This window comes from Neolamprologus multifasciatus, chromosome 7, assembly GCF_963576455.1.
Source record: "Neolamprologus multifasciatus chromosome 7, fNeoMul1.2, whole genome shotgun sequence".
In the NCBI taxonomy this organism is placed as follows: Eukaryota; Metazoa; Chordata; class Actinopteri; order Cichliformes; family Cichlidae; genus Neolamprologus; species Neolamprologus multifasciatus.
Genome location: NC_140445.1, coordinates 10,563,805 through 10,587,937, shown reverse-complemented (window position 1 = coordinate 10,587,937; position 24,133 = coordinate 10,563,805). Strand labels below are relative to the sequence as shown.

The 24,133-nt window shown below is 41.7% G+C and overlaps 1 protein-coding gene across 2 annotated transcripts in view; it reads right to left on the bottom strand.

The window, feature by feature from the left end:
• Positions 1 to 24,133, bottom strand: part of grk3 (G protein-coupled receptor kinase 3) — a 68,878-nt gene that overhangs the window by 38,042 nt on the left and 6,703 nt on the right. For both annotated transcript variants that reach the window (XM_085168144.1, XM_085168145.1), the window contains exon 2: positions 14,628 to 14,704. In XM_085168144.1, coding sequence (XP_085024270.1) covers positions 14,628 to 14,704 — 77 coding nt within the window. The remainder of the gene's footprint in view (positions 1 to 14,627; positions 14,705 to 24,133) is intronic.

The following is a 24,133-nucleotide window of genomic DNA, read 5'->3' as shown; positions in this document are numbered from 1 at the left end:
TGATGGTTTGGAGGAAGTAATTACTGAACTCAAAGATCAACTGGAGAAAAAAAAAAGTATAAGTAAGTATCAATGGCACTGAAAGTTGCTGCATATAATGTCATGTCTGTCAGATTGTTACGAGTAGTATTTTCTCCAATTTTACTTGTAAAGAAATTCATAAAGTCATTATTAGTTACGGTTGGCTCAACAGAGCTCACACTTTTTGTTAGCCTCGCTACAGTGCTAAAGAGAAACTTATGGTTCTTATTTTCTTCAATTAGTGATGAATAGTAAGATGTTCTAGCTTTATGGTCGGCTTTTAACAGAGGAATCTATTTTTCCAGTCTAAATGAAGATCTTCTAAATTAGATGTCATTTCCACTCCAGCTTATAAGTTATTTGCTGTAAGGTGCCCATCTGAGCGTTATACCATGGAGTAAAGTATTCCCACCATGAATCACATGCAGGGAAGATGTAAAACTATTAATAAAACAATCAACCTCTGCAGGAGCAGAGTTCAGATAGCTGCTCTCCTGTGTTGGCACATGACATTGAAGAAGATGACAGTGGATGAATTATATTCTTAAACTTAGTTACAGCACTTCCAGACAGACAAGTACTGTGATGAAATGTATTCCCCACTGCTGTGTAATCATTATCTTAAACTTAAATGTTAGTAGGAAATGAGCAAACATGAGGGTTTTCAGGGAATACTATTAAATGTTCAATTTCTATGACATATGTCAGAGCAAAATCTCGTGTGATTACTCTAGATCTTGCTCTGAAGTGGTGGGTGTGTTCTTTTAAATTTTAAAATTAACCAATTGAGTATAATAAAATATAATACATTAAATGCCATGTTGACGCCATTATTTTCAGCATCTACATGGATGTTAAAAATCACAATAAATATTTTACCTGAGCTTATCAGGTCCCATCATCTCTTAATGACCTTACAGTAGAATATCACCCCATTAGAGCACTTTGCTCTCACACTGCAGGCTTAGTTGTTGTTCCGAGAGTATTTAAAAGAGTGGAAGGAAGAGCCTTCAGTTTTCAGGCACCTCTTCTATGGAACCAGCATGCAGTTTGGATTCAGGAGACAGATACTACAATACTACAATATTTAGAAATGGATGGAAAAAAGCACATCTTATTTAACCTCTACAGTTCTTACAACCATGTTTCAAAAGCCAATGGAAAAATACTGCCTCATTACAAGAAAAAAAAAGAAACCCAACCTAAAAACCCGAAATTATGTAGTGTAACTTGTTTCCTTCTCCCTCCTGTGACCTCAGAAAAATGACAGGCTGTGGCCGAAGACAACCCATATATCAATTAACAGCAGATCTGTATTTGTATGCTGAACCTTTTACTTGAATGCTCTCGTTAATAACTGTGGAACATGAGATTTTCTCCTTTCTTAAAGGATGCTCCAGTGTGTGCTCTGCTAAAGCTGCTGTAGACAGGAATGTGTAAGACAGCACCAATAAGTCCATTTTAAATGCATTAGTTTTACTTTCAACCACACAAGATAGTGTGTAAGTAAGTGCAGTGATACATGCAAGCACACATGCAGTTCTGACAGTTCGTCTTGTAACCAGAAGGTTGCCGGTTCGAGCCCCGGCTTGGACAGTCTCGGTCGTTGTGTCCTTGGGCAAGACACTTCACCTACCACCTACTGGTGTTGGCCAGAGGGGCGCGATATGGCAGCCTCGCTTCTGTCAGTCTGCCCCAGGGCAGCTGTGGCTACAACTGTAGCTTGCCTCCACCAGTGTGTGAATGTGAGAGTGAATGAATAGTGGAATTGTAAAGCGCTTTGCGGGCCCCGAAAAGCGCTATATAAATGCAATCCATTATTATTATTACCATTATTATTTATTGCCTCTACTGAGGAGGTCATAGAGTGTTCATATTTGTCTGAAAACACACATTATGGACAGATTTGGAGTTAATTGGGAACCAGAAATATTCTTTACTACTGAATTGGAGATGGTTTAAAATATAGATACTGTGTGCCATGTGTTTGCAAACACATATCAAACTGAAGTAAGAACAATAGGCAAATACATTGCTAATGTTCTCAAGAGACTAATCCAGCTGCAGATATAGAGCGCTGGTGGAGGTCGACTGTAAGACTGCTCGTGGTTAATTCCACGTTGCAGGCCATGTTAGAGGCTTACAGCTGTGTACAGCTGTGTTAGCTCTACCTACACACGCTTACAGAAAGGACGAAAAATGGTTTTATTGCTGATTTTTTTTTTTTTTACGAAAAAAAACAAAAACATCTTATGTATAAAGTTGCTATGCAACTGGAGTTTACGACCATCATAATTAAGGGTATGTTTAAAATGATCATTACATGGCAATGGCAGTAAATTTGTACTATAAAGACGTGACATTAATACTTATCCTGATTTTTGCTGTGGTACATTAACTAACTGCCTGTCATCAGATTCCTCAGATATGAAGATAGTGTGACTGGACTGGAGGCGAGGACAGTGTGTTGACATGCGCGCACACACACACACACACACACACACACACACACACACACACACACTCCTATCGTGGACAAATGCTGCATTCTGGGAAACAGAAACAGGAATAAATGTTGTTCTGCCCATTAGAGCTCTCCTTTCACATCTTCCTCTCCATTTCCCCACTCTCCAATTCTCATCACCTATTTTATTCCCCCTTTAATCAATTTCATTTCTCCCAGTCGACAAGAAAAAGCAGCAGTTCTGGTGCCGTTGCTGTGGCAACTGTAGTTGCTAGGCAACCCACAACTCTCCATCATCCATTCCAGAAGTCTGACAGATGGAGAAAAAGAATGCCAAGGCAAAAGTGAGAGAAATAAAAGGAGAAGGAAGGACTTTGGGAAAGAATGAAGACAAGGAAAGGGCTCAAAAATGAAGATGGAGCAGGAGCTGAAAGATGGAGGGTCGCTGTAATGTACTTCACAAAAAACACAGCAATTCCAATAAGCCATTCAGATGTCCTCTCTTCATTTGAACACCCTCTTTAGCCTCCAAGTACAAAAGTCCATACGTTCATTTTTTTACTTCAGGTTATTTATTAACACACTGTGTTAGCGTCAGGTTTTAAATCAATGTCCTCTAAAGCTTTAAATGATTTTAAACGCATACAGGTCAGTCAGGTTGAAACAGAGATACCACTAACAGTCATGCTTTAATAGTGGAAATCAGAGTGCTATTCCCCTGATGGCAACAGTTCTAAGTGGTGCAGCATTATGACACAAGCTAGAACAAGCTAGTGTTAGCCTTGCTGCTTGTGGAATGGCACATGTAGTAGCTGCTGTGTTGGCTCCAGTTTCAACTTTACATGAGGCTGATCAAAGCACATGGGCAGCAATCCAACACAAAAGGCAACTGTATGGCATCTGTCCTGACCAGTGGCTGTTTGTTTGCTAAATTTGTGCTTAGCCTTTTCCAAGCTATAGCCACCACCCAAACACTCAAACAGTACACTGTTCTGATTAGGCTTGATTCCTGTGGCCATCTTTGTTTATACAGATAAATATGATCTCAATTTGATTTCAACTGACACAAGAAACTCTCTCCCTCTCCAGCGATATTTTTATCTGGTTGCCTACTGCTGGTTAGTACCTGCACTGTTCTCAACTCTTTACTACCCCCAACGTATTGCCAAGTAGACAGAAACTCTCCCAGGGCTTCTTTTTAGTAGGACTGCCCAAAACACCTCAAAGTCTAGTAAGCAGTCCTTTTCATGGCGAGAAGCAGCAGATCTACTGCCTACAAAAATATGGCACCAGCTGACATAAAAGGAGGAATGGACTGGTACTTGTATAGTGCTTTTCTACTCTGAGCACTCAAAGCGCTTTACACAACTTGCCTCATTCACCCATTCATACAGGCACTTTTTTTCTATGCTCTTTCCATGCAAGTGCTTTCCATTTTAACATTTACATGCATTCATACACTGGTGAATGCGTTGGAGAACACCTTGAGGTTAGTATCTTGCCCAAGGATATTTAACATTCAGAATGGAGAAGACTGTTATAGAACAGTATGTGACCAATATATGACCTTCTCTACAGCCGCAAATGGAGGTCAACATTATTTTGTCCCACTTTGACAGCAGTTGAAGCTGCGTGCTTCAACCTTTCTTTACAAAAAAAAAAAAAACAAAAACAGGAGAGTGCTCTGAGGAAGGAGGGAAGACCTAGGACTCCAATAGTAGGGCTGGGTAACCAGCTTCCAGTTTGCATTCGGGAGACAGGCACTATCTCTACTTTTAAGATGAGGCTTAAAATGTTCCTTTTTTTCTAAAGGTATCTTAGCTAGGTCTCCCTTGAACAAGAGGTTTTTAATCTCAATGGGATCAGTAGAAGGAGATCGTATGATTTGGGGTTTTTTTTCTCTGTATGTATTATTGTTGGGTCTACCTTACAATATAAAGCGCCTTGAGGTGACTGTTGTTGCGATCTGGCACTGTATAAATAAAACTGAATTGAAACTAAAATAGTTTTGAAATGGGAAATCAATTTTTTTTTAAACCCACCCCTACCCGATAGGTCTAATATTGTTATCAGACCTGTGCCATATCATATCATTCGTATGTGTTTACATTTACAGTGGAACCAGCCCAAATGTGTCTGGCACTAAGCAGAAACGTGGATGCAAGTGAGTGATGCGGGTACTAGGGCTGGGCCATATCATACTGTTCACAGTAATACCGGTATAATGTTAGGCAATAATTAGAAAATGAAATATCACGATAGAATATGGGTTACACGTGCATGCACAGTGCCTTTGTTTTCATACGCACATCGCGGAAAAAGCATGGCGGTGATGGAGAATGAGAAGGGCGAAAGCGGATCGTTGAATAAAACAGATGAACCAGAATTGGTTTGCAAAAATGGTGCAACTTTAGTGGTGTGGAACTGGTTTGGCTTTCGTCCATCAGATACACACCAAAGCACAATTTATGGTAGAGCATGCAAGCGCCGTGGTACACGGTGCTCAAAAATCTGTCAAAAAATGTTTTAGTACGACTTTGGTAAGTTACGAAGCTTACCAAAGTCGCTTGATGGATTGTCGGAGCATTACGGCTATCGTAGGCAGGAGCCTCGCAGAGTGATACGTACTGTGCTTCAACATAATATTACCGTATTGTGTGTGTATAACCTCTTTTTAAAGTTTTGTGGATATTATACATGGTTATGCTAAGGATATGTCAGTCAATTTTCACTGGAAATGCCTTTTGGTTAAACTGTCAGCAAGTTAAAAAAAACAAACAAACAAAAAAAAAAACAGCTGCTTGTTTAAGTGAAAATGCATTGATAGGGGGTTTTTGCACTAATAAAGTTGTAAAGTATTTTGTCTCACGTCAATTATATCGTCAGTTATATCATTATGGCAAATTTTCAAATATATCGTGATAAATATTTTTGACCATATTGCCCTACCCTAGCGGGTACACTGAGGAAAAGCTGCAGTTACTTTAGAAAACTAAAGTTTTTTTCATACCAAAAAGCCACTGTCACAGGCATCATCAGATGAAACTTTCCTTAGTCAGAACATAAGCTCCTACTCGGTTCCTACTCGCATTAACTCACCTTGGTTTGCTACGGTTTTCAGGGTTCTCCATTAGGTCATAGAACCTGGTCCTGGTACCAGGTACTAAAATAGTACCTACTTGGCCGGGGTTCCAAGCAATCCAAGCAGGTACTAAAATGTGACATTGACCGACTGCATGCCACCGATTGACTGGAACGTCTCGTTCACGAAAATTAAAACCACCATTTTTGAAACCCGTGGTCTGGGAATCCATCCTACCTCACAAACCATCCCTACCCGTTGTTTCTGCGCATGCGCACAACACGAAACCCAAATTTACTTTATTTTTTTTTAACCCATTGTGAATATTTCGTATGGTTATGGTTATGGTTAGGGCTGTGGTTAGGGCTAGGGGTAGGATTACTCAGAAGTAACCATCCGATAGGACGATTTGCCAAAGTAGGACGGTTTCTCAGAACCAGCAATGAGGGAAATACAACGCTGTAGTCCCCGAGCTTGACAAAAAGCCACAGACCCAAGCAGCAGATATATCGTTGCCTCGACATTCACCCAATTTCGTCACCAGACGCATTGCTATAACAATGACCCAATGACATTGGGCGGTACTCGACTGTAATGGAAAACAAATGATTCGAATAGGTACTAATGGAAAAGAGGCTATTAAGTACCATAAGCACTAACAACTGTACTAAATATAAATATCTAGTACTATTCTCATCCCATGCTTCAGACCATGTAGAAAACCAAATATATGCCTTTAAAAACATATTCAAGATGAAGTAGTGAGCAGTATGCCTGCTATATTTAGAGAGGACATCATGTCCATTACATAAGGGTCCATCCTGCCTGACCCTGACTGTGTCTGGCCCAGGGACATCGCAGGGAGGAGTCACCAAAGCCGCGCTCTCCAGCTGATGCAAAGCCAGGTAGACCTTCTCAACACCCTTTTTTCATCTTTTTGACACAGCCTTAAAAAAAAGCCACAGAGTCTTACCCCCTCAGGGCTCAGAAGTCATGGACTATGAAGACAGCAAAGGACACTCACAGTAACCTTACACTAGTTTGATCCATGTAAAGCACAAACCTCAAGTCCTCTCACTTGTCAGTATTAAATTTTCTTGCAGAGAAAAGTCTGAACCACAAAACAAACTAGCTGATATGGTTTCTTCATCGTGAAGTAAAAGAATTCCAGCAACACTGAAGTGCTTTCTTCCCGACCTTGGTTGTCATGACAGTCAACAAGGCTTGTTGAGCCCAAGGACGAGGGCTGTTGAGGGTGCTAAAATCCAACCAAATACTGCAATGTTACAATTGCTGATTAAAAATCCACTTCCTTTTCTGATGCCAAAAGCGTGGGAGGCAGCAGGACTGACATGTGACAAAACCCAAAATGAATCCAAAAAATACCTGGCACCCATGTGAGCTGAATCCCTGAACACACCTCAAACGAAAGTGAAATACACCAAACTGGTTGTGCCTGATAGATCTTTGTCAGGATATCACAACAAATTTAAAGCCATTTCTCACTCTGGACGTGGAACAAGGCATCATTTTCCTAAGAATCAAGTGAGAGGACAAACTGGACTTTTGTCATAGAAGAACATTTCTGCTGTGCTCACACAGTTTAGTGTGATCTAAAATCATGGCTGCAGAGATTTATCTGAGGCAGGCTGATAACTAAAGTATGTGCAAGTCTCTGTGGGAAGACCTTACTTTGACGGTATGCAAATGAAAAGTCCGTAAAGTGAAATCTGTGTTAAAACTAAGGACTCGTGCAGGTTACAGTCACTGTTTTTAGAAGTGCATTCCTCAGAGAAGCAGTTAACACACGTAAAAGGGAGAATTTTATCTGCTGCACTTTTAAGATAGTAACGCAGCAGCTCTGGGTTTTCTGGATATTATACGAGTTGCTGAAACTGCTACGCTGACACCTCCGTAGCCACGTGATGCTCAGTTGGAGTCTGTGGACAGCTATCTTGTTACTGAAACATGCAAACTTACACATTTGCCATTCAAATGTGTACAGCACACAGCTGACATCAAGCTTCACGCCTTGCAACTATTTCCCTAAGCTGGCCTGGCTAACGCAGTGCTGTTTGAGAGGCAGTACTTCCACATGCGAGAGGACCAAGCGAGCTAAGCAGAAAGGAGAAATGAAGGACCAAAAAGATTCTTCTGCAACATCCTGTGAGAATGATTTGACACACGTAGATAAAATTAAAACTTGACTCTGGTCATTATCAGTGATGGGAAAACACAACAAAGGCACTAAAATATAAACTGAGATTTCAACGCCACCACAGATGACACCAGAAGGTATCTGCAGCAGCTTCACTCCGATGAGACTTTGCTGTGTTTTTAAAAAATATAATCCTGGTTCCAGTGATTGAAATGATACAGTGCAGGCCAGGCCGGTCACGTCAGGTAAAGCAGGCTGCATACGCCTGCAAGTGTTTCATCATAACAGTCCTCTCAAGAACTCAAGAGTTTCTGTTCACTGACACATACACGCTCACTCTTTTCACTAATGCCTAGTGTGCTTTCTCATGCGTTTTGATTTTTTGACATTACCACTGTCCCAGCCACCCCACCCCCCACCCCCCTCATGCAAACATTTTACTCACATTTGCAACTACAAATAGATGTGCGAGGACTATAAAACTTATTTAACAGCACGTCCGTGAATATCATGTATTCAGTATTGTAGCTTATGATGGAGTCAGAGCACCTTTTCTGACATGCCAGGATCTGAAGCGCCAGCATTATGACCAAGACAATGAAAACAGTGGAGAGGAAAAAATGATTTTTCACAGTCGACAGCAGCACTTACTGTGATCACAATCACAATAAGTGCTGACAGTAAGAAGTCCATGAGAGTCCTTAATTAAATCACCTGTTCAGCAAGCTTGGACGTGTAACTGTGGTGACTGCATCTAACATACTAAAATACAATGAATTATACTCATCAAATAGGAAATTAGGCTTGTGGTATTATATGATTTTATCTGACTGAAAATTTTTAAAGGGATTTTTATGTTAGTGTGAATTTTCATAGTCAGCTCAACTAAACAACCTCATTAGACCTATTTGGTAAACTGTGTGTTTTTGGCATTCATGCCAGTTCTGCCCACAGGTGCTGATGTATAATGCAAGCTCCAAAAAGCATCCATCACAAAGATCTTCAGGCAGGTTGTTTGTTGTAGGTATAATAGTGAAATGCCATGTTTGCTTAATATGAGCACTTGGATTTTATTTCTATAAACTAGATTGATAGATATAAACAGAGTGAGGATAAAGCAGGGTTTGATTTACCACGTGATTGACATGTTGCTAGCCTCAGTGCATGCCGTGTGTCAGCCAGACAGTGCATGCTCTTTGCTTATCGTGTCTGGTTTCAAAACACTAACCACATCCCTACACTCATCTTGAGCCTTAAAAGCAGGACTCCACTAAGCACTGGGTCACAGTGGTCGTGGTGGCTGCAAGTGTGTAGACATGTTTCCCACTGTTTTTCCAGCAGTGTCCAACTTACTGAAGACAATTAACACACTGGCCAAAATAAGGATTATTAAATTACTGCAAGAGTGTTAAGTTTCACAAAGGTACCAATAAAGCATGTGCACACCCACACAATGTGCAACAGCCTGAGTGATAGTATGAGGTGGCAAAGAGAAAATAAGAGAGACTGCGATAAGGACAGCAACAAATCTGACAGAGAAGAGACCTGAAGACAAGGAGAAGGAGGCAGAGAAAATTAACGCAGTCTATTCCCAAAGAGGGCACAGATCAGAGAAAAGTAAGTAAAGCTACTAGAAGCCTGGAGGGCAGCTGTGGTCCCCTGGTACGCCACAAATACTGGCACACAGCCCGTGTGCTCAGAATGGAAACACTCGGAGGAGCCAGCACAGCGACGCTGCTACCAACTGGAGGGCAGGAGGAAACAGGAAATGTGACACTCTACCTTGAGTCACTGCTCTAAACACAAACAAAGCTGCCTTACAATGAATAACTCCATACAGAGAAGTGACAGTAAGCATCTGCACAACTAGCACAGAAAAAGAGTAATGCCACACTGAGGCTGAACCCAATCCTGATTTAGACCCAAGTGCGAGAAGTCTTTGTATTACAAATTGCTTCTGTGGCAAAGGAGGACTGAAAAATTACCTCAGGAATATTATTAGGTGGTTTATTTTTGAACAACACTGGGGCAAAAAGTGGTCAACAGTTATAAGATCGTATTTATTATCCCATCACTTTTGAGTGAGTCAAGAAGAGGGATTTTACTGATTGATGCTACATAACATGGCTGAACACAAAAACATTCCGCATTAACCATCCAGTTATATCAAGTCATTTATCCCATTAATGTTAATAAGCGACAGCTTAATCTGCTACAGGCGATGATTTCTGTTTAAGAGTGTCAGACACAGATGAGCAGCCTTCTGCCAGATAAAATGCTTCCAGCTCTCTCAGAGTGTAGTTAAGCAAAGAGGGGCTTTGAGCTATGTGCTAACAAGTAGAGGATAATATTTACCAGCAAATTAATTTTTCATGACAGCATTTGCTTTGAGCTTTAAAAGCGAGGAAATGTTTGTATTAGAGATGGACCGATCCGATATTACGTATCGGTCCGATACTGACGTAAATTACTGGATCGGAAATCGGAGAGAAATAAAAAATGTAATCCGATCCATTAAATATCAAAAAAGCACCTCACAAAACTTGCGACATGGCATAACTCGGCTCATAACCGTAGCACGTCGGAGCAGTGTGCTCACGTGATAGAGCGGCTGTGTGTATTTGGAGCCTCCCTACCAAACCAGCATTTCATCTCCGATGAAGTTATCCCAGAGAGAAGTAAAGCAAGTGTGTAAGTTCATCTCTGAATGTTTGTAAAGCATTCCCACATTAAGCTTAACAACCGATATATGGAGCGACTGCCTCAACTTGCTGCTAATTCAATCGTGAAACTGATTAATGATCAGCTGATCGGCTTTTCTGTCACGAGTCTGTCTCTCTTGTCTGTTTTTGGCCCACTTCGCGCCAGAAAGAGGAAACCAGCGGCTGAACAGCAGCACGTTTAAGCTTGATAATCTGTTGTTAGAATTTATTTAATATTACTTTCTACACCAGGATCCTTTTCTTCGTAGCTGACGGCTGGTAACTGTGCAGGGGCGGATCTAGCAAAGTTTAGCCAGGGGGCCAATAGGGCATGAACAGGGAAAAGGGGGGCACAGAGACATACTTTTCTTTCTTATTCTCATTTAAAATGTCTAGCTTTTAATAAATAATTATCTGAATCTTACACCCAAAGTTTTAATCTTATGTAAAATATATAGAAGTCCATTACTGTATATAGTAACTGTTAAGTCTAATATACCCTAGTAAGCTATACTACTTTTTCCTTTCGGAAGATACCATCTGTGCAGCCTGCAATTCTGTTGAAGAAAGACGTTTTAAAGATGATTTAATTATTCTTGAAAAATAATTGATTTCTGTGCATTTTTTCCCCACACTGCATCAAATTAAAGTTGATTACGTCGATTAAGCATCATGAGGTGGAGGGTGGGGGGTGGTTTCCTATTTTTTTTTTTTTTTTTGCTGGGAGTTTGCAACCCTATTAGTTAGGTTGCTTAATATTTCTGCTAAGTACTCTTTAAAATACCAGAATAGGGAGGATGGAGTAGGTTTAAGTTCATTAGATCAATCAGTGTTGCTGAACTATGAAATATTTTGGGTGCAGTGTATTTTTTTTTTTTTTTTTTTTTTTTTTTACATACAGGTATAACAGAATAGCTTTAGTGTTGTTGTTTATTTAAACTTGAGTATAAACTTATACAAAATGCAGCAATATATTAAAAAAAACAGTTTTATTGATTAAAAAACACTATATCAGATTCATATCGGTATCGGCAGATATCCACATTTATGATATCGGTATCGGACATTAAAAAGTGGTATCGTGCCATCTCTAGTTTGTATGCAAATATGCAATAGAAGGGGGAAAAGCACTGACAGTGGTGCCTGCAGTTTCTTTGGTCTGAAGTTGTGTTAGGTAACATAACATTTGAAAAACAATGCTGTCAACACGTGCTGAGTGAAGTATTGTATGTGACAGTCATGCCTATGTTGAAGCTGCCTTTCCTGCCAAAAAATATAATTTTTTGTCCTTAACAGCTCAGTGTTATTTGTTCCTTTATGGAGAAAGTCTCCTTAGATCATGTAAACAGTGCACAGGAACCCTTCACTGGCTTTTGGAGCAGTGACTTTAGATAGAATCTCGCTTGACCTGTAGTTTTCACCTGGAAAAGGGGCATTACAATGCAAACAGTCTGACAGACAGCACTCAGACAGATTTGGCTTGGTAGATAAACTGAGACAGTTGAGGCAACACCAACTAGCTTTGCTGTGAACACAAGGAGTGGTTACTGTAGTTCTGCAGTTACTAAAAGCCTTTCCTTTCAGCAAGACAAATAGTGAAGCCTGTTACACATATACTCACAGAGCTAGAGTTAAATCCAGTATCTCTTACTTCACTCAAATTAAATGCTGACAATAACAGTGGAGTGATTTATTCATTTTTGTTTATAATTAACGGCAAACACAACTAACTGTTCTATTTTACTGGGACATTACAAGTGGTGGAGTGACAAACCAATCAAACAGTGTTGGACCACGGTAGCAAAGCTTTAGAAAAACTGAAAAACACCTTCAATAGGATACTTGAAGACGTTTCACCTCTCATCCGAGAAGCTTCTTCAGTTCTAAGGTCAAATGGTGGAGAACACCTTGCTACCATCCTTGCTCCTCTCGTGGGGAACACCCCACACCACATCAAGAACTCCACCGACTTCACTGACAAGGTCCAGAAACTTACCCTGGATCCAGATGAAACCATGGTGTCCTTTGATGTAGTCTCTCTCTTCACGTGCATACCCACCACGGAGGCAGTGGAGACTGTCAGAAAACGACTACAAGAAGACAGCTCCTTGGAGGACAGGACCAACTTCACACCCGATCAGATTTGCACACTGTTAGACCTCTGCCTCACCACTACATATTTCAAATACAATGAAGGCTATTACAGACAAAAACATGGCTGTGCCATGGGCTCCCCCATGTCACCTATTGTAGCCAACCTTTACATGGAGGAAGTGGAAAGGAAGGCTCTTGGCTCTTTCAAAGGAAGAGTCCCCAGCCACTGGTACAGATATGTAGACGACACCTGGGTCAAAATCAAGACACAAGAAGTGGAATCCTTCACTGCGCACATCAACGCTGTGGATAAAAACATCAAGTTCACCAGGGAAGACACAAAGGAGAACTGTTTGCCTTTCCTGGACTGCGCCGTGCACATTGAAGAGAATGGCAACCTCAACATCGAAGTTTACCGGAAGCCCACACACACGGACCAGTACCTCCTGTTTGACTCCCATCACCCTCTGGAACACAAACTTGGAGTAATTAGGACCCTACACCACCGGGCAGAACATGTTCCCTCTAAGCCTGAAGGGAAAAAGAAGGAACACACACATGTAAAGGAAGCACTCAAAACGTGCGGCTAGCCTAAATGGGCGTTCTTAAAGTCAGCAAAGAGGCACAGAAAAGAAGATCAGACACCAGCGAGGGAGGATAAGAAGGACAGACGCAACAACACTGTCATCCCCTATGTAGCCGGTGTATCAGAGAAACTCAGGAGGGTTTTCTCCAAGCATGACATCCCGGTGTACTTCAGACCCAGAAACACACTCAGACAAAAACTGGTTCACCCGAAAGACAAAACGCCAAAACACAGACTTAACAATGTGGTGTATGCTGTACAGTGCAGCGAGGAATGCCCAGACCTCTACATTGGAGAGATCAAACAGCCACTTCACAAGCGCATGGCACAACACAGAAGAGCGACCTCCACAGGACAAGATTCAGCTGTCCATCTGCATCTTAAGGATAAAGGACACTCTTTCGAGGATGCCAATGTTCACATTTTGGACAGAGAGGACAGATGGTTTGAAAGAGGAGTGAAAGAAGCCATCTATGTCCACTGTGAGCGACCATCTTTGAACAGAGGCGGTGGTTTACGACACCAACTATAATCCAGTTTTGAGATCCCTTCCCCGACGCCTTAACGCCCACTCACATCCTGGGCCATCTGACCTCAGGAATTCGCATGATAAGGTGGGGCCAGGTTTCACAATGAACTCACCCGAAACTCTGGCTGATTGGGACCCACACCCAGTTCCACACCTTGGCTCAGGCGATTAGAGGATCATCAGGGGGTCCTTTTGTCCCTCTGTGGGGGGACACTCCCACTAGGTTTATATCTGGGACTCTCCACCATTTGACCTTAGAACTGAAGAAGCTTCTCGGATGAGAGGTGAAACGTCTTCAAGTAACTTAAAGAAGTCCAGACGCTTTTCTTTGCAAGCTCCTTTGACTACGATGACCTGGATGACTGAGAACCTTCACAGACACCTTCAATAGGAAAAGCGGCAGTGTGTATCTGTTAGTAAATCTGTGGGTGGAAGCTAAATGAAACCTCAAAGCAGAAAGTGTAAAGTGTGCCTAAGTAACTGGTCACAGGGCCCATATGGGGTAAATGCTAATGCTTAAACACACTGTACCATAAGTAAAGTGTTAGCTACCATTAACAGCCTGTTCGCACATCATGTCCCAACAAGTTCAATGAAACCAAAACCAAAAGCAACTCCATTAGAAGCTTCAGCCACTGGAGACCAATGGCGTTTATGTTCTCAGTTTGACTTCAAAAATGAATGAATGAATCATCATTACAACAAAAAAATAAGTAAAAATAAATAAAACATTCCAACAATGCATCCTAAATGCATACACATCACAATATGTTCTGCTATACATTCATCCACTTCTCCAATAGTTTCTTTGTTGGTTTTCTGCACTGAGGGAGATTTTTGGAGTAATAATACTGTAATGTGAGATGTGAAAAAGCAGAACTTCCTGCTACAGGAGCCATCTCTTCCTCTCTAGAGAAATGCTGCTGAATCCTAGTAACCTACGGTATGCATTTCTTTTACGCTTTAGCAAAATGAAAAGGTTGAGACTTACCAATTTTCTGATTGAAAATTTTGTCAAATGTCAGTTCGTCTCTCTCCTCCAGGTACTTCTGCATCACACTGCGAATGCTGTGAACACAAGGTGGTGGGGAGAGGAAGAAGCAGATTAATATGCAGCACAGTTAGCAGCTCACTAAGCTACATGCAACAGCAGCTCAGCGACAGCAGTCCCAGCCTCCAGTCAGAGATCCTTCCCAGGTTTGGAACTCTCCCGTCCCCACACAGCAGGAAAGGGACAAGGACACAAGGGAGGCTACAGCAGAACCTGGAGAGATACACGCTACCCTGGGAGCAGGTGTTAATGAAAATGAGAGCAGGGAGAATGAATCAATTAGCGCCCCCTCCATAGGCCCATTAACACTTCACCAGCTCACTTGATACACAACAACAGCAGAGGAAGGCTTCACCTACAAACACCTCTGCATGCACACACCGAGCATGTGCGAGGTGAACCCTTAACTGCAGTGGCCAAGATGATGATACAATAGCAGCGACCTTATCAGACTTGTGCATCATTTCTCAATGCATTACAGTGCATAACTCATAAATGGGACACACCACAATAGTTAGCTTTTCAACAATGTATCAGTGTAAAATACTGAGCACTCTCCTATTGAAATTGTATTTTCAGTCTATTTCTAAGCATGTGAATGATTCATATTCAAGAGTTAACTAAAACACATTAGAATATGTATAAAAAAAAACAAACAAAAAAAAACGCAGGCTTTAAATTTTTTCATGTGTAAAAAGGAAATGATGCGCTAAAATAATAAGTCGATTAACATCCGTCGTTTCTGTCTACAGATGAAAACAACAAATTAAACCTCCAGTGCACACACCCAGCATCAACCAAAGCACTGTCCACTGGCTACAAAAGGCACTTCCATCAAACATTTGCATGAATTACAGCATACATACCATAAGACAGCCACACACACACCCCCAAGCTACGACTACAACTAAACGACTTCATGCCCACCTGAAAAAAGGGGTGCTATGCAAGCTACAATTCAATTTTCAATTCAATTATATATATATAGCACCAAATCACAACAACAGTCGTCTCAAGGCGCTTTATATTGTAAGGTAGACCTTACAATAATACATTCAGAGAAAAAACCCCAACAATCATATGACCCCCTATGAGCAAGCACTTTGGCGACAGTGGGAAGTAAAATCTCCCCTTTAACGGGAAGAAACGTCCAGCAGAACCAGGCTCAGGGAGGGGCGGGGCCATCTGCTGCGACCATTTGGGGTGAGAGAAAGAAAACAGGATGAAGGACATGCTGTGGAATAGAGCCAGAGATTAATAACAAGTGTGATTCAGCAGAGGTCTATTAACACATGTTGAGTGAGAAAGGTGTCTGAAAAGGAAATACTCACTGCATACAGACTTCCCAGGTCTTATTCACACACAACTTTATCTAGTTATGTTGTAGAGCAACTTAAAAAGGCAAAAACTACAGCAAGCTGAACCCTGAATAAACGAGCACATTAGCAGTTTCTCCCCATGGAGGATTACTCTGAAAATACAACAGAACCTATCTGGACCAGAGAGTGGAAACACTAACAGGCCACAGCAAGTCAGACACCAACAACAAGACTAAGGTATACACAAATTTTGTTCAACGTTACATCACACCCAATATGGTGGACAACTCTCAGGCAACGTGAGCATGGCATTACGTGAGAAACATGCTGTAACGGCCAGAGCTGAGATGGTAAAATTAGCCAGCAGCCCAGTGCTCTGCATCCTGGGCTTGTTTGGGCTAATTTTCATGGGAAAGTGGGAATGAACATCAACTGCAGCCACAGCAACAGGAACAAGAACCTAGGAAGTAGACACTTCCTCTTTTAGAGGTTTGTGTGCCCCACTGAATCATTAGCAGCTGACTCTGGATTATTCGCGCTAAACTGCACCACATAAAAGCAGCTGGTAATATTTACTGTACAAGTCATGCCTTATTGGACAGTAAACACGTGTGTGTGGGGGGGGTGGGGGGGGGGAGAGAGAGAGAGAGAGAGAGAGAGAGAGAGACTGCTACACTGTATCTAGTTAGTGAGGTTAGCATTGAGTTTGCTAATGAAACACAGTGCATTAAAATCAAATGAAGAGCATGTTAGAAGAAACCAGGCACATAATCTGCATTTGACTGCTCAAGATTTGAAAGATCACCCACTGCAATGCCACATACAACACTGAGCAAACACACGTTTGTGGCAGAAAGATAAACCCTCAGAAGCACAGTCTCACAACACTGTCATGATGGTGTCACAGATGCATAGACATTGATGTGGGCAGCTTTCATTGTTTTTTACCAGTGCAGCCCCCAATAACAGCAGCAGCATTAGCTCACGGGAGCAGATGACCGGAGCAGATCAGAAAACAAAGAGCCTCCCAGTGTAGAAATGCAGTGTGACTGACAGTGACTGTGGGCAAAAAGACAGAAATAAAGCAGTATTATTTACAGGCATCCCCATGACACTGACAATCTGTGAGTGGCATGGTGTCAGAAGGGTATGAATGTAGCGTTAACGCTTGTAGGCACTACCTTCACTTATTGTGCGTCTTTATCCGCTTTGTCCACAGTCTCAACAGTCCCCACACATTTCTGAGGAGGACCGTGGCTGCAAGAGGTGGTGTTCAAAAGTCTAGCATTGCACTGGGCAGGTATCGAAATAATAATACATCCTATTTCTCCATCTTTAAGTATGATAACCAGCCGGTGGGACCAGTACATCCAGATACTGAGGATCAACCAATGAGCCACAAAGCAGAGATACTAAAAACCCGGGACACTTTTAGGTTTTTAGATGACATATAACAATGATGGATGTAGCTGACAGAAGACGACTGATATCAGCTTAAACGTTTCTGACTCTACTTTCACATTAAACCTGTTCAAGTATGCGTTCAGGTGTAAAATAGCTGGCACACATCTCCTCCAGTCTTGTGTCAGTGTGTCGCCACGACCTCCCCTCACACAACGTTTTTTGGAATTAGAGGCGAGATAAACAAGCGTGTCTACATTACACTCCAATTTCTTTTTTTCAAGTCAGTACAGCAGACAGAAATATCACCTCCTGATTTCTCACTGATGATGATTGATCGATCACCCGTACGCATCGGGATACATCCGTGTTGCAAGTGTCGGGCGTGTTTACAGGTTGAATATGCCCCTGCTGTGAGGAAGCTTTCATTTCTTATGAATCTCAGAACTTAAGACCTCAAAGAGGAAATAAGACAAACATCACCTTAACTGGCAAGCTGTTACCACTCACCCTGACCATCATCAATCTCAGCACCCACTAGCACAACCATTACAACACAATTCAACAAAATCTTCTGCTGCCTCCTCGGCAACCTTTATCAAAGCCACTCAACGGTGATTTCTGCAGCGACAAAGTAGCACCCTGGAGGCAGAGACCCTCCCAATGTTAGGTGACCTGATTCTTTACCTCGCTACACCCCCTGACTGCATTTCACTGCAGAAAGAACAGGTTTGGTACACACTTGCTATTACATTTAAGCTCAGCCTGTACTAAGCAGAAGTGATGCTAGTTGCAGTAACAAGCTGCAGGTGGGTAAAGGGGTTACAAAACCAACATGTTTGAGGCCTGACTTTCAGCTCTGCATTAAAAGGTCACACACAGGAAAGGATTCTGAAATAGGTTAACTCGGATCATGTCTCTGCATTTGCTTTGGCCCCGTTTGGCGGTAGGTCAGTGCCAGTGTAAGAAGCACAAACGGCCTGCTTTCATTAGCTGTTAATCTGCACTCTGACGCTATGACAACACTGTGCTGGTGACCATTCCAGGCTCCAGGAAGTATGCACATGTGTAAATATTTAACATATTAACAGCTTGTCACTAGCATTTCTGTAGCCGGCTGTGTGGGCATGTAATTGAACTGTGCTGATAACATACTGCACAGTGCCAAGGTTCTGACCCAACTCAAACCTGCTTCAGACATTTTCAGCCCATGTCTGTAGTTCACACGCTGTGGGAGAGCAACAACTAACATTTTATTTGCTCTGTCAATATTTCTCAAGAAAGCTTAGTTTATACCTGACAATACAAACAGGACCTGAGTAGGTGGAAGGAACACTTGTTTCAGCTCATTTGAGCCTGCAGACATGTAATTACTGTCTTTAACAGGAAAACTCACTTTGCCAAAACTTGTTTTTCTGGCTGCTGCTCAGCCTCAAGTGGATTCAGAAGGGGCAAAGACAGCCACTTATAAGAAAGCCTGAGCAATTTTCAGATCTGCAATCATTCTCGATTAATTCTCTCTGGAAAAAGTGGTTTTACTTTATAACTGGATAGAAATAGTCCATTAAATGCTGTATTAAATAGCAATATCTCAGTGCTGTCTGAAAAGCAAAAATATTAACAATGGCACTTTCGGGATTAAGAGCTTATGGGATTCTTGCACAATTTACTGTTTGGCTCAACAACAGATTTTAATGACATCTCAATGCAGAGTACAAACTGCAAAATTAAAAAACTGATCTGCAACAACTGGTTAGCACAGTTGAAATGATGCATCTATCAGTGAAAAAAATAAAAAATAGAAATAAAAAATAATCGCATTAAAGTTATATAAAAATTTAACAGTGCAAATGCAAATTTCTTGCTGACAGTTTAACCAAAAGGCATTTCCAGTGGAAATTGGCCAACATATCCTCAGCATAACCATGTATAATATCCACAAAACAATATGGTAATATTATGTTGAAGCACAGTACGTATCACTCCGCGAGGCTCCTGCCTACGATAGCCGTAATGCTCCGACAATCCATCAAGCGGTGCGGCTTCGTAGCTTAGCAAAGTCGTGCTAAAACATCTGACAGATTTTCGAGCACCGTGTACCACATAAAACCGTTTCGAGGTCAGTAAACACAACCAGAATTCATACATAAGGCACACGGGATTATAAGGGGCACTGTCGATTTTCAGAAAAATCAAAGGATTGATTTTAAGTGCGCCGTATTTTCCAAAAAAAAAACACGGTAATAACAACGGCCCGCTAGCATGCTCTACCAAAAATAGTGCTTTGTTGTGTATCTGACGGACGAAAGCTAAACCAGTTCCACACTGAAGCTGCAGCAATTTTACAAACCAATTCTGGTTCATCCGTTTTATTCAACGATCCACTTTCGCCCTTCTCATTCTCCGTCGCCGCCATGCTTCTTCCCGACATGTGCGTATGAAAACAAAGGCACTGCGCATGTGCGTTTTACCCATATTCTATCGCGATATTTCATTTTCTTATCGTTGCCCAACATTATACCGGTATTACCGTGAACGGTATGAAATGGCCCAACCCTAATCATGACTCAAGCGTGACAAAGACATCAAAGACATGCTCCCTATTTTTGAAACAGCAGCAGGTGGAGAACTGGTCCATGTGGCAAAGCATGCTCAACTGGGCTGCAGAGAACAACACAGACTACTGACAATAGAGGCAGTCTCACCAGAGACCAACAATGACACACAGGATGGATTTTATTCATATGAAAACTGTTAAAGATTCCACTTATAGGTCTGATTCCTTATTGACTCAGCAGGAATCCTCCAAATGTCAGCATTAGTGCAGATGTTTTGGGTTGAATCCACAAACAGTATGTGTGCAACTCGTCTAAGCCCGACCTGCCTGCATGACACTAACATTAGGCTAACCAAATATTTCTTCTCAGTAACAACCACAATGCTCAGCTGGGAAACAGTGGGGCTTATGCAGTGTTATCAAATATGAGCTTTTCATTTAGACTCATACTGTGTTAGCAAGGAGGCTTCGGCATATTGACGTCTTTTTATACTGAAAAGGAAAACAGTGATATGTACTAACACTGCTGTCCACTGTAAAACTGAGCCCGTCTTTGCTCCGCTCCCTGCTGCATGTTCCCAGCAGCACAGACCATGGGAAAAACAACATAAATAAGATCAGAGGAACGGGATTCTGAATGACGTGCTGGTCTATCATTCGACTATACAACAATGACCAGCATGCACCACTGCAAAAATATAAAAATGTTAAATAAGTGTGTTTTTCCCTTCATATTTAATATTTCACGTCTGCACACATGCACAGACACCACCCTGAACTCTGTGTCTCATAGAGAGAAGGCAGTTGTTTTTTGTACTTTAGCTGGAGACAGGAATTGGAAGATGTGATTGGCTGAGGGCCGTTACTGGTGAGGCCAGCTCTGGCTAAGACTCCGTCAGCATTAACTTGATCTCTGTAACATAACAGCAGGTCATCCTGTCGCCATCCCCCACACTTTTCTTCTCAGCTGCCGCCAGTGTTGCCGTCAAAGTCTCGCCTCACTGCCAGAGGACTCAGCGTGGCCCGCTGAGAATGTGGCAGCACCATGCTATCTCCAAAGTGCCACATTTAAGTGCAACCTTCCGGCCTCTGCAAGTATGCTGCAGGAAGCTTCACACATGCACGACTGTTACAGCCGTGCATGCATTACTGGTTGCCCATTCCCACGCATGCACGCACGCACTTTTAATCAAGTTCTGCTTTTTTTTTTTTAAAACAGAAAAGCCTGTCTCTTTTACTTGCCCTTCACATTTGTCATGATTCATTCCATTCAACCATTCCACATTCCTCTGAAAACATTCAACATACGCACAATCACACTCCAACACATAGACAATACCTGGGCTTTTGTGTATAAAACAGACTCCCGCAGAAAGGAACATCCCCAGCACTGTAGTAAAACTGAGGAGAATATTAGTTGGGTTGTTCGTGAACATGATGCTCTCACGACTCGTCGAGCAACGCCACTGACATCTGACGACGTCACATTTTAGTACCCGTTCGGATTGCTTGGAACCCCGGTCGAGCAGGTACTATTTAAATACCTAGTACCAGGTACTATGACCTAATGGAAAAGCCTAAAAACCGTGGCGATTCAATCCAAGATGGTACTAATGGAAATGGGGCTTTTGAGTCACTGAAGCAGACCCCATCACAGTGTGTGCTGTTGGTGCCTGTTTTAGTGTTTCTAAGGGCTCATCTGAGCTAAGTCATGCTTGCTGTTTGGTACAGACCATCCAACAAGTTGTGCTACAGACCATCCAACAAGTTGTGCTACAGTATTGCCAGGTCACATTTCTCCATTTTATTAGTTTTGCACTTACATTAATTAGAAGATGTGTGTCTATAAATCTCCTACTCAGTTTCTGCACGCAGCTGCGAACATGATCCTAATGAGCTCACTTCTGGCTCCAAAGAACCATAATGGCTGCAGCTGAAAGAAGCTTCAGAAAGTGTGTGATGCCACAAATACTCTGTCCAGCTCTTATGCTCTCTATAGTGCACGCGTACACACAAACAAGTACTGGCTGTATGTAATGGTGCGGACAGGAAATTAAAAACTAGGAACTAAACAAAAGATAAATGTATAAATTTTTAAAAAATAAAGTTTTAAAAGGCATATTAAATTAGCAATCTCCATTTGATCACTATCCTCTAGCTTGTTATTCAGTGGCACAACCCAAGCCTGCAGTCACAGACTCTACCAGGTATGCGGTAGATAGGAGGAAGGGCTGGAAACACTATGACCTACAGGCACATCCAACGGTCTCACCACTTTTTGAGGAAATGCAGTAATCGAGGATGCACATGAAGCATGTGGGTGAGACACAGATACAGCCCTGTTAGTCAAGTCCAAGTTTATATCACTGAATTTTGTCAAGATAGCATTCTGTGTCAGGCTACATAATAGTCTGATCCTTTATTATTTCCAACTCCCATTAACTTTGTCAAATGGGATATATAAATGAGTGTATTCAAGCTGACTTCATGAGCACTTCAGGAAATAAGCAGTGCCTCTGCAGGTCCACTTAAATACAAACCAGAGCTCTTCATCACAAACTTGTTTGTGTTTACAGTTATAATTCATGCAGTTGTATTGGACAGCTTATTCTCTTAATGTCCTCACTGACATGTTGGAGGCACATTTTCAGCCTGGCTTCACTGACTGGTTTACTCATCAGCTGTGTTACACTGCTTTCACGGGTCCATTAGCTGAACCTTTTATCTCTGCGGCTCCTTTATGGTAATGTGTAATGTAATAAATAATAAAGCTCATATCTAGCACAGAATCATTTGATAAACCACTCTCACAAAAACATTACACTAATGATCGATTGTGTGGTTTGTTTCCTCATACGGAAACGCCTCCGCTTGTTACAGGATTCAACCTGGTGTGGTCTTTACATGGAGCAGAGCTGCCAATCCTTGGATTAACTTGCAGCCTCCATGTTTCCCTGAAGACTAAATGTCTAATGAGTGAACTCAATTAGCCCGGCATACAGTTTCACTGGCAAGTCTACACTGAGTGCTAAAGCTTTGCTCTGTTTGTGGAGACGAGCACAAAGGTCATCCACTCTAACAGAGTGCTCCTATGCAACGGCAGAGCAGCTCAGTTCTGATCAATAACATACCAGCACCTGGGTTTGCCATTTCATTTTTCTAAGAACCTCTACAGCTCCTCCTAATACAGATTTACAGATTTGGAAAAAAAAGCAGCTAATGGTCATCCAATCAAGTAAGGGTCTGCAATTTAGAAACGGCACCATGGCTCTCCACCTGCTGGAAAATCAGCATGTTTATGGAACCCAGTGTTCAAGTGATTTTAATCCCAGCAAAAATGGTTGCTGACCATTTGATTTTATTATGTGTATACACCGCACCACACTGTTTTAATAATATACTCAGCTCGGTACTTGGTCTCGCACACACAAATATGAATTTGGAACTCATCAGCGCATGTCAGATGTTGCATCATCTGTCATCAGTGGGGTGGATGCTGGGGGCTGTCAGTTTAAAGATTCCTTTTCACTCCCAGGTGAGATTGAAGATATAGGCTTAATTATGGCTAAATATTATTTTTCCACCACAAGGTGACAACTGCAGACTAATTTACAACAGTAAATACATTTGAAAATAATAATATAGGTACATCCCAATACAGGTCTATATATGATCATTTCATAGTCCATGTTCTCCATTTGCATTTCTTTAATGTGTCAACGTACGCCAACTATATGTAACTCAACATCACCAAAATTTATATGTGACAGCATTTTGTTCGACTCATGCCTAAATACAGAATGAAGAATCGGAAAAAGCGTCACATCTCTACGAGGTAAATGAAGTAAAATCTCAGTAAAAAATCTGACCACTCAAAACCTTATGTGCTACAGAAAAACACAAATATAGAAAATTAATTCTTTGGTGAGTTCCAAATACATAGAAATTAAATCTATGCGAGAACCGTGAGCTGTTCCAGGCTAAGTGAGGGGAGAGGAGACGTCACACTTCGTTCACCTGTGAGACACAGGACTCGGTTGAGAAGCCACCAAACCAAGGACTGATGCTAAATGGCCACTGAGCCAGAAACAGAAAACACAGAGGTCCAAGGGAAGCTGCAACACAGCAGCTAATATTTATCTTAAAACAAGAATTGCCATGTGATAGCA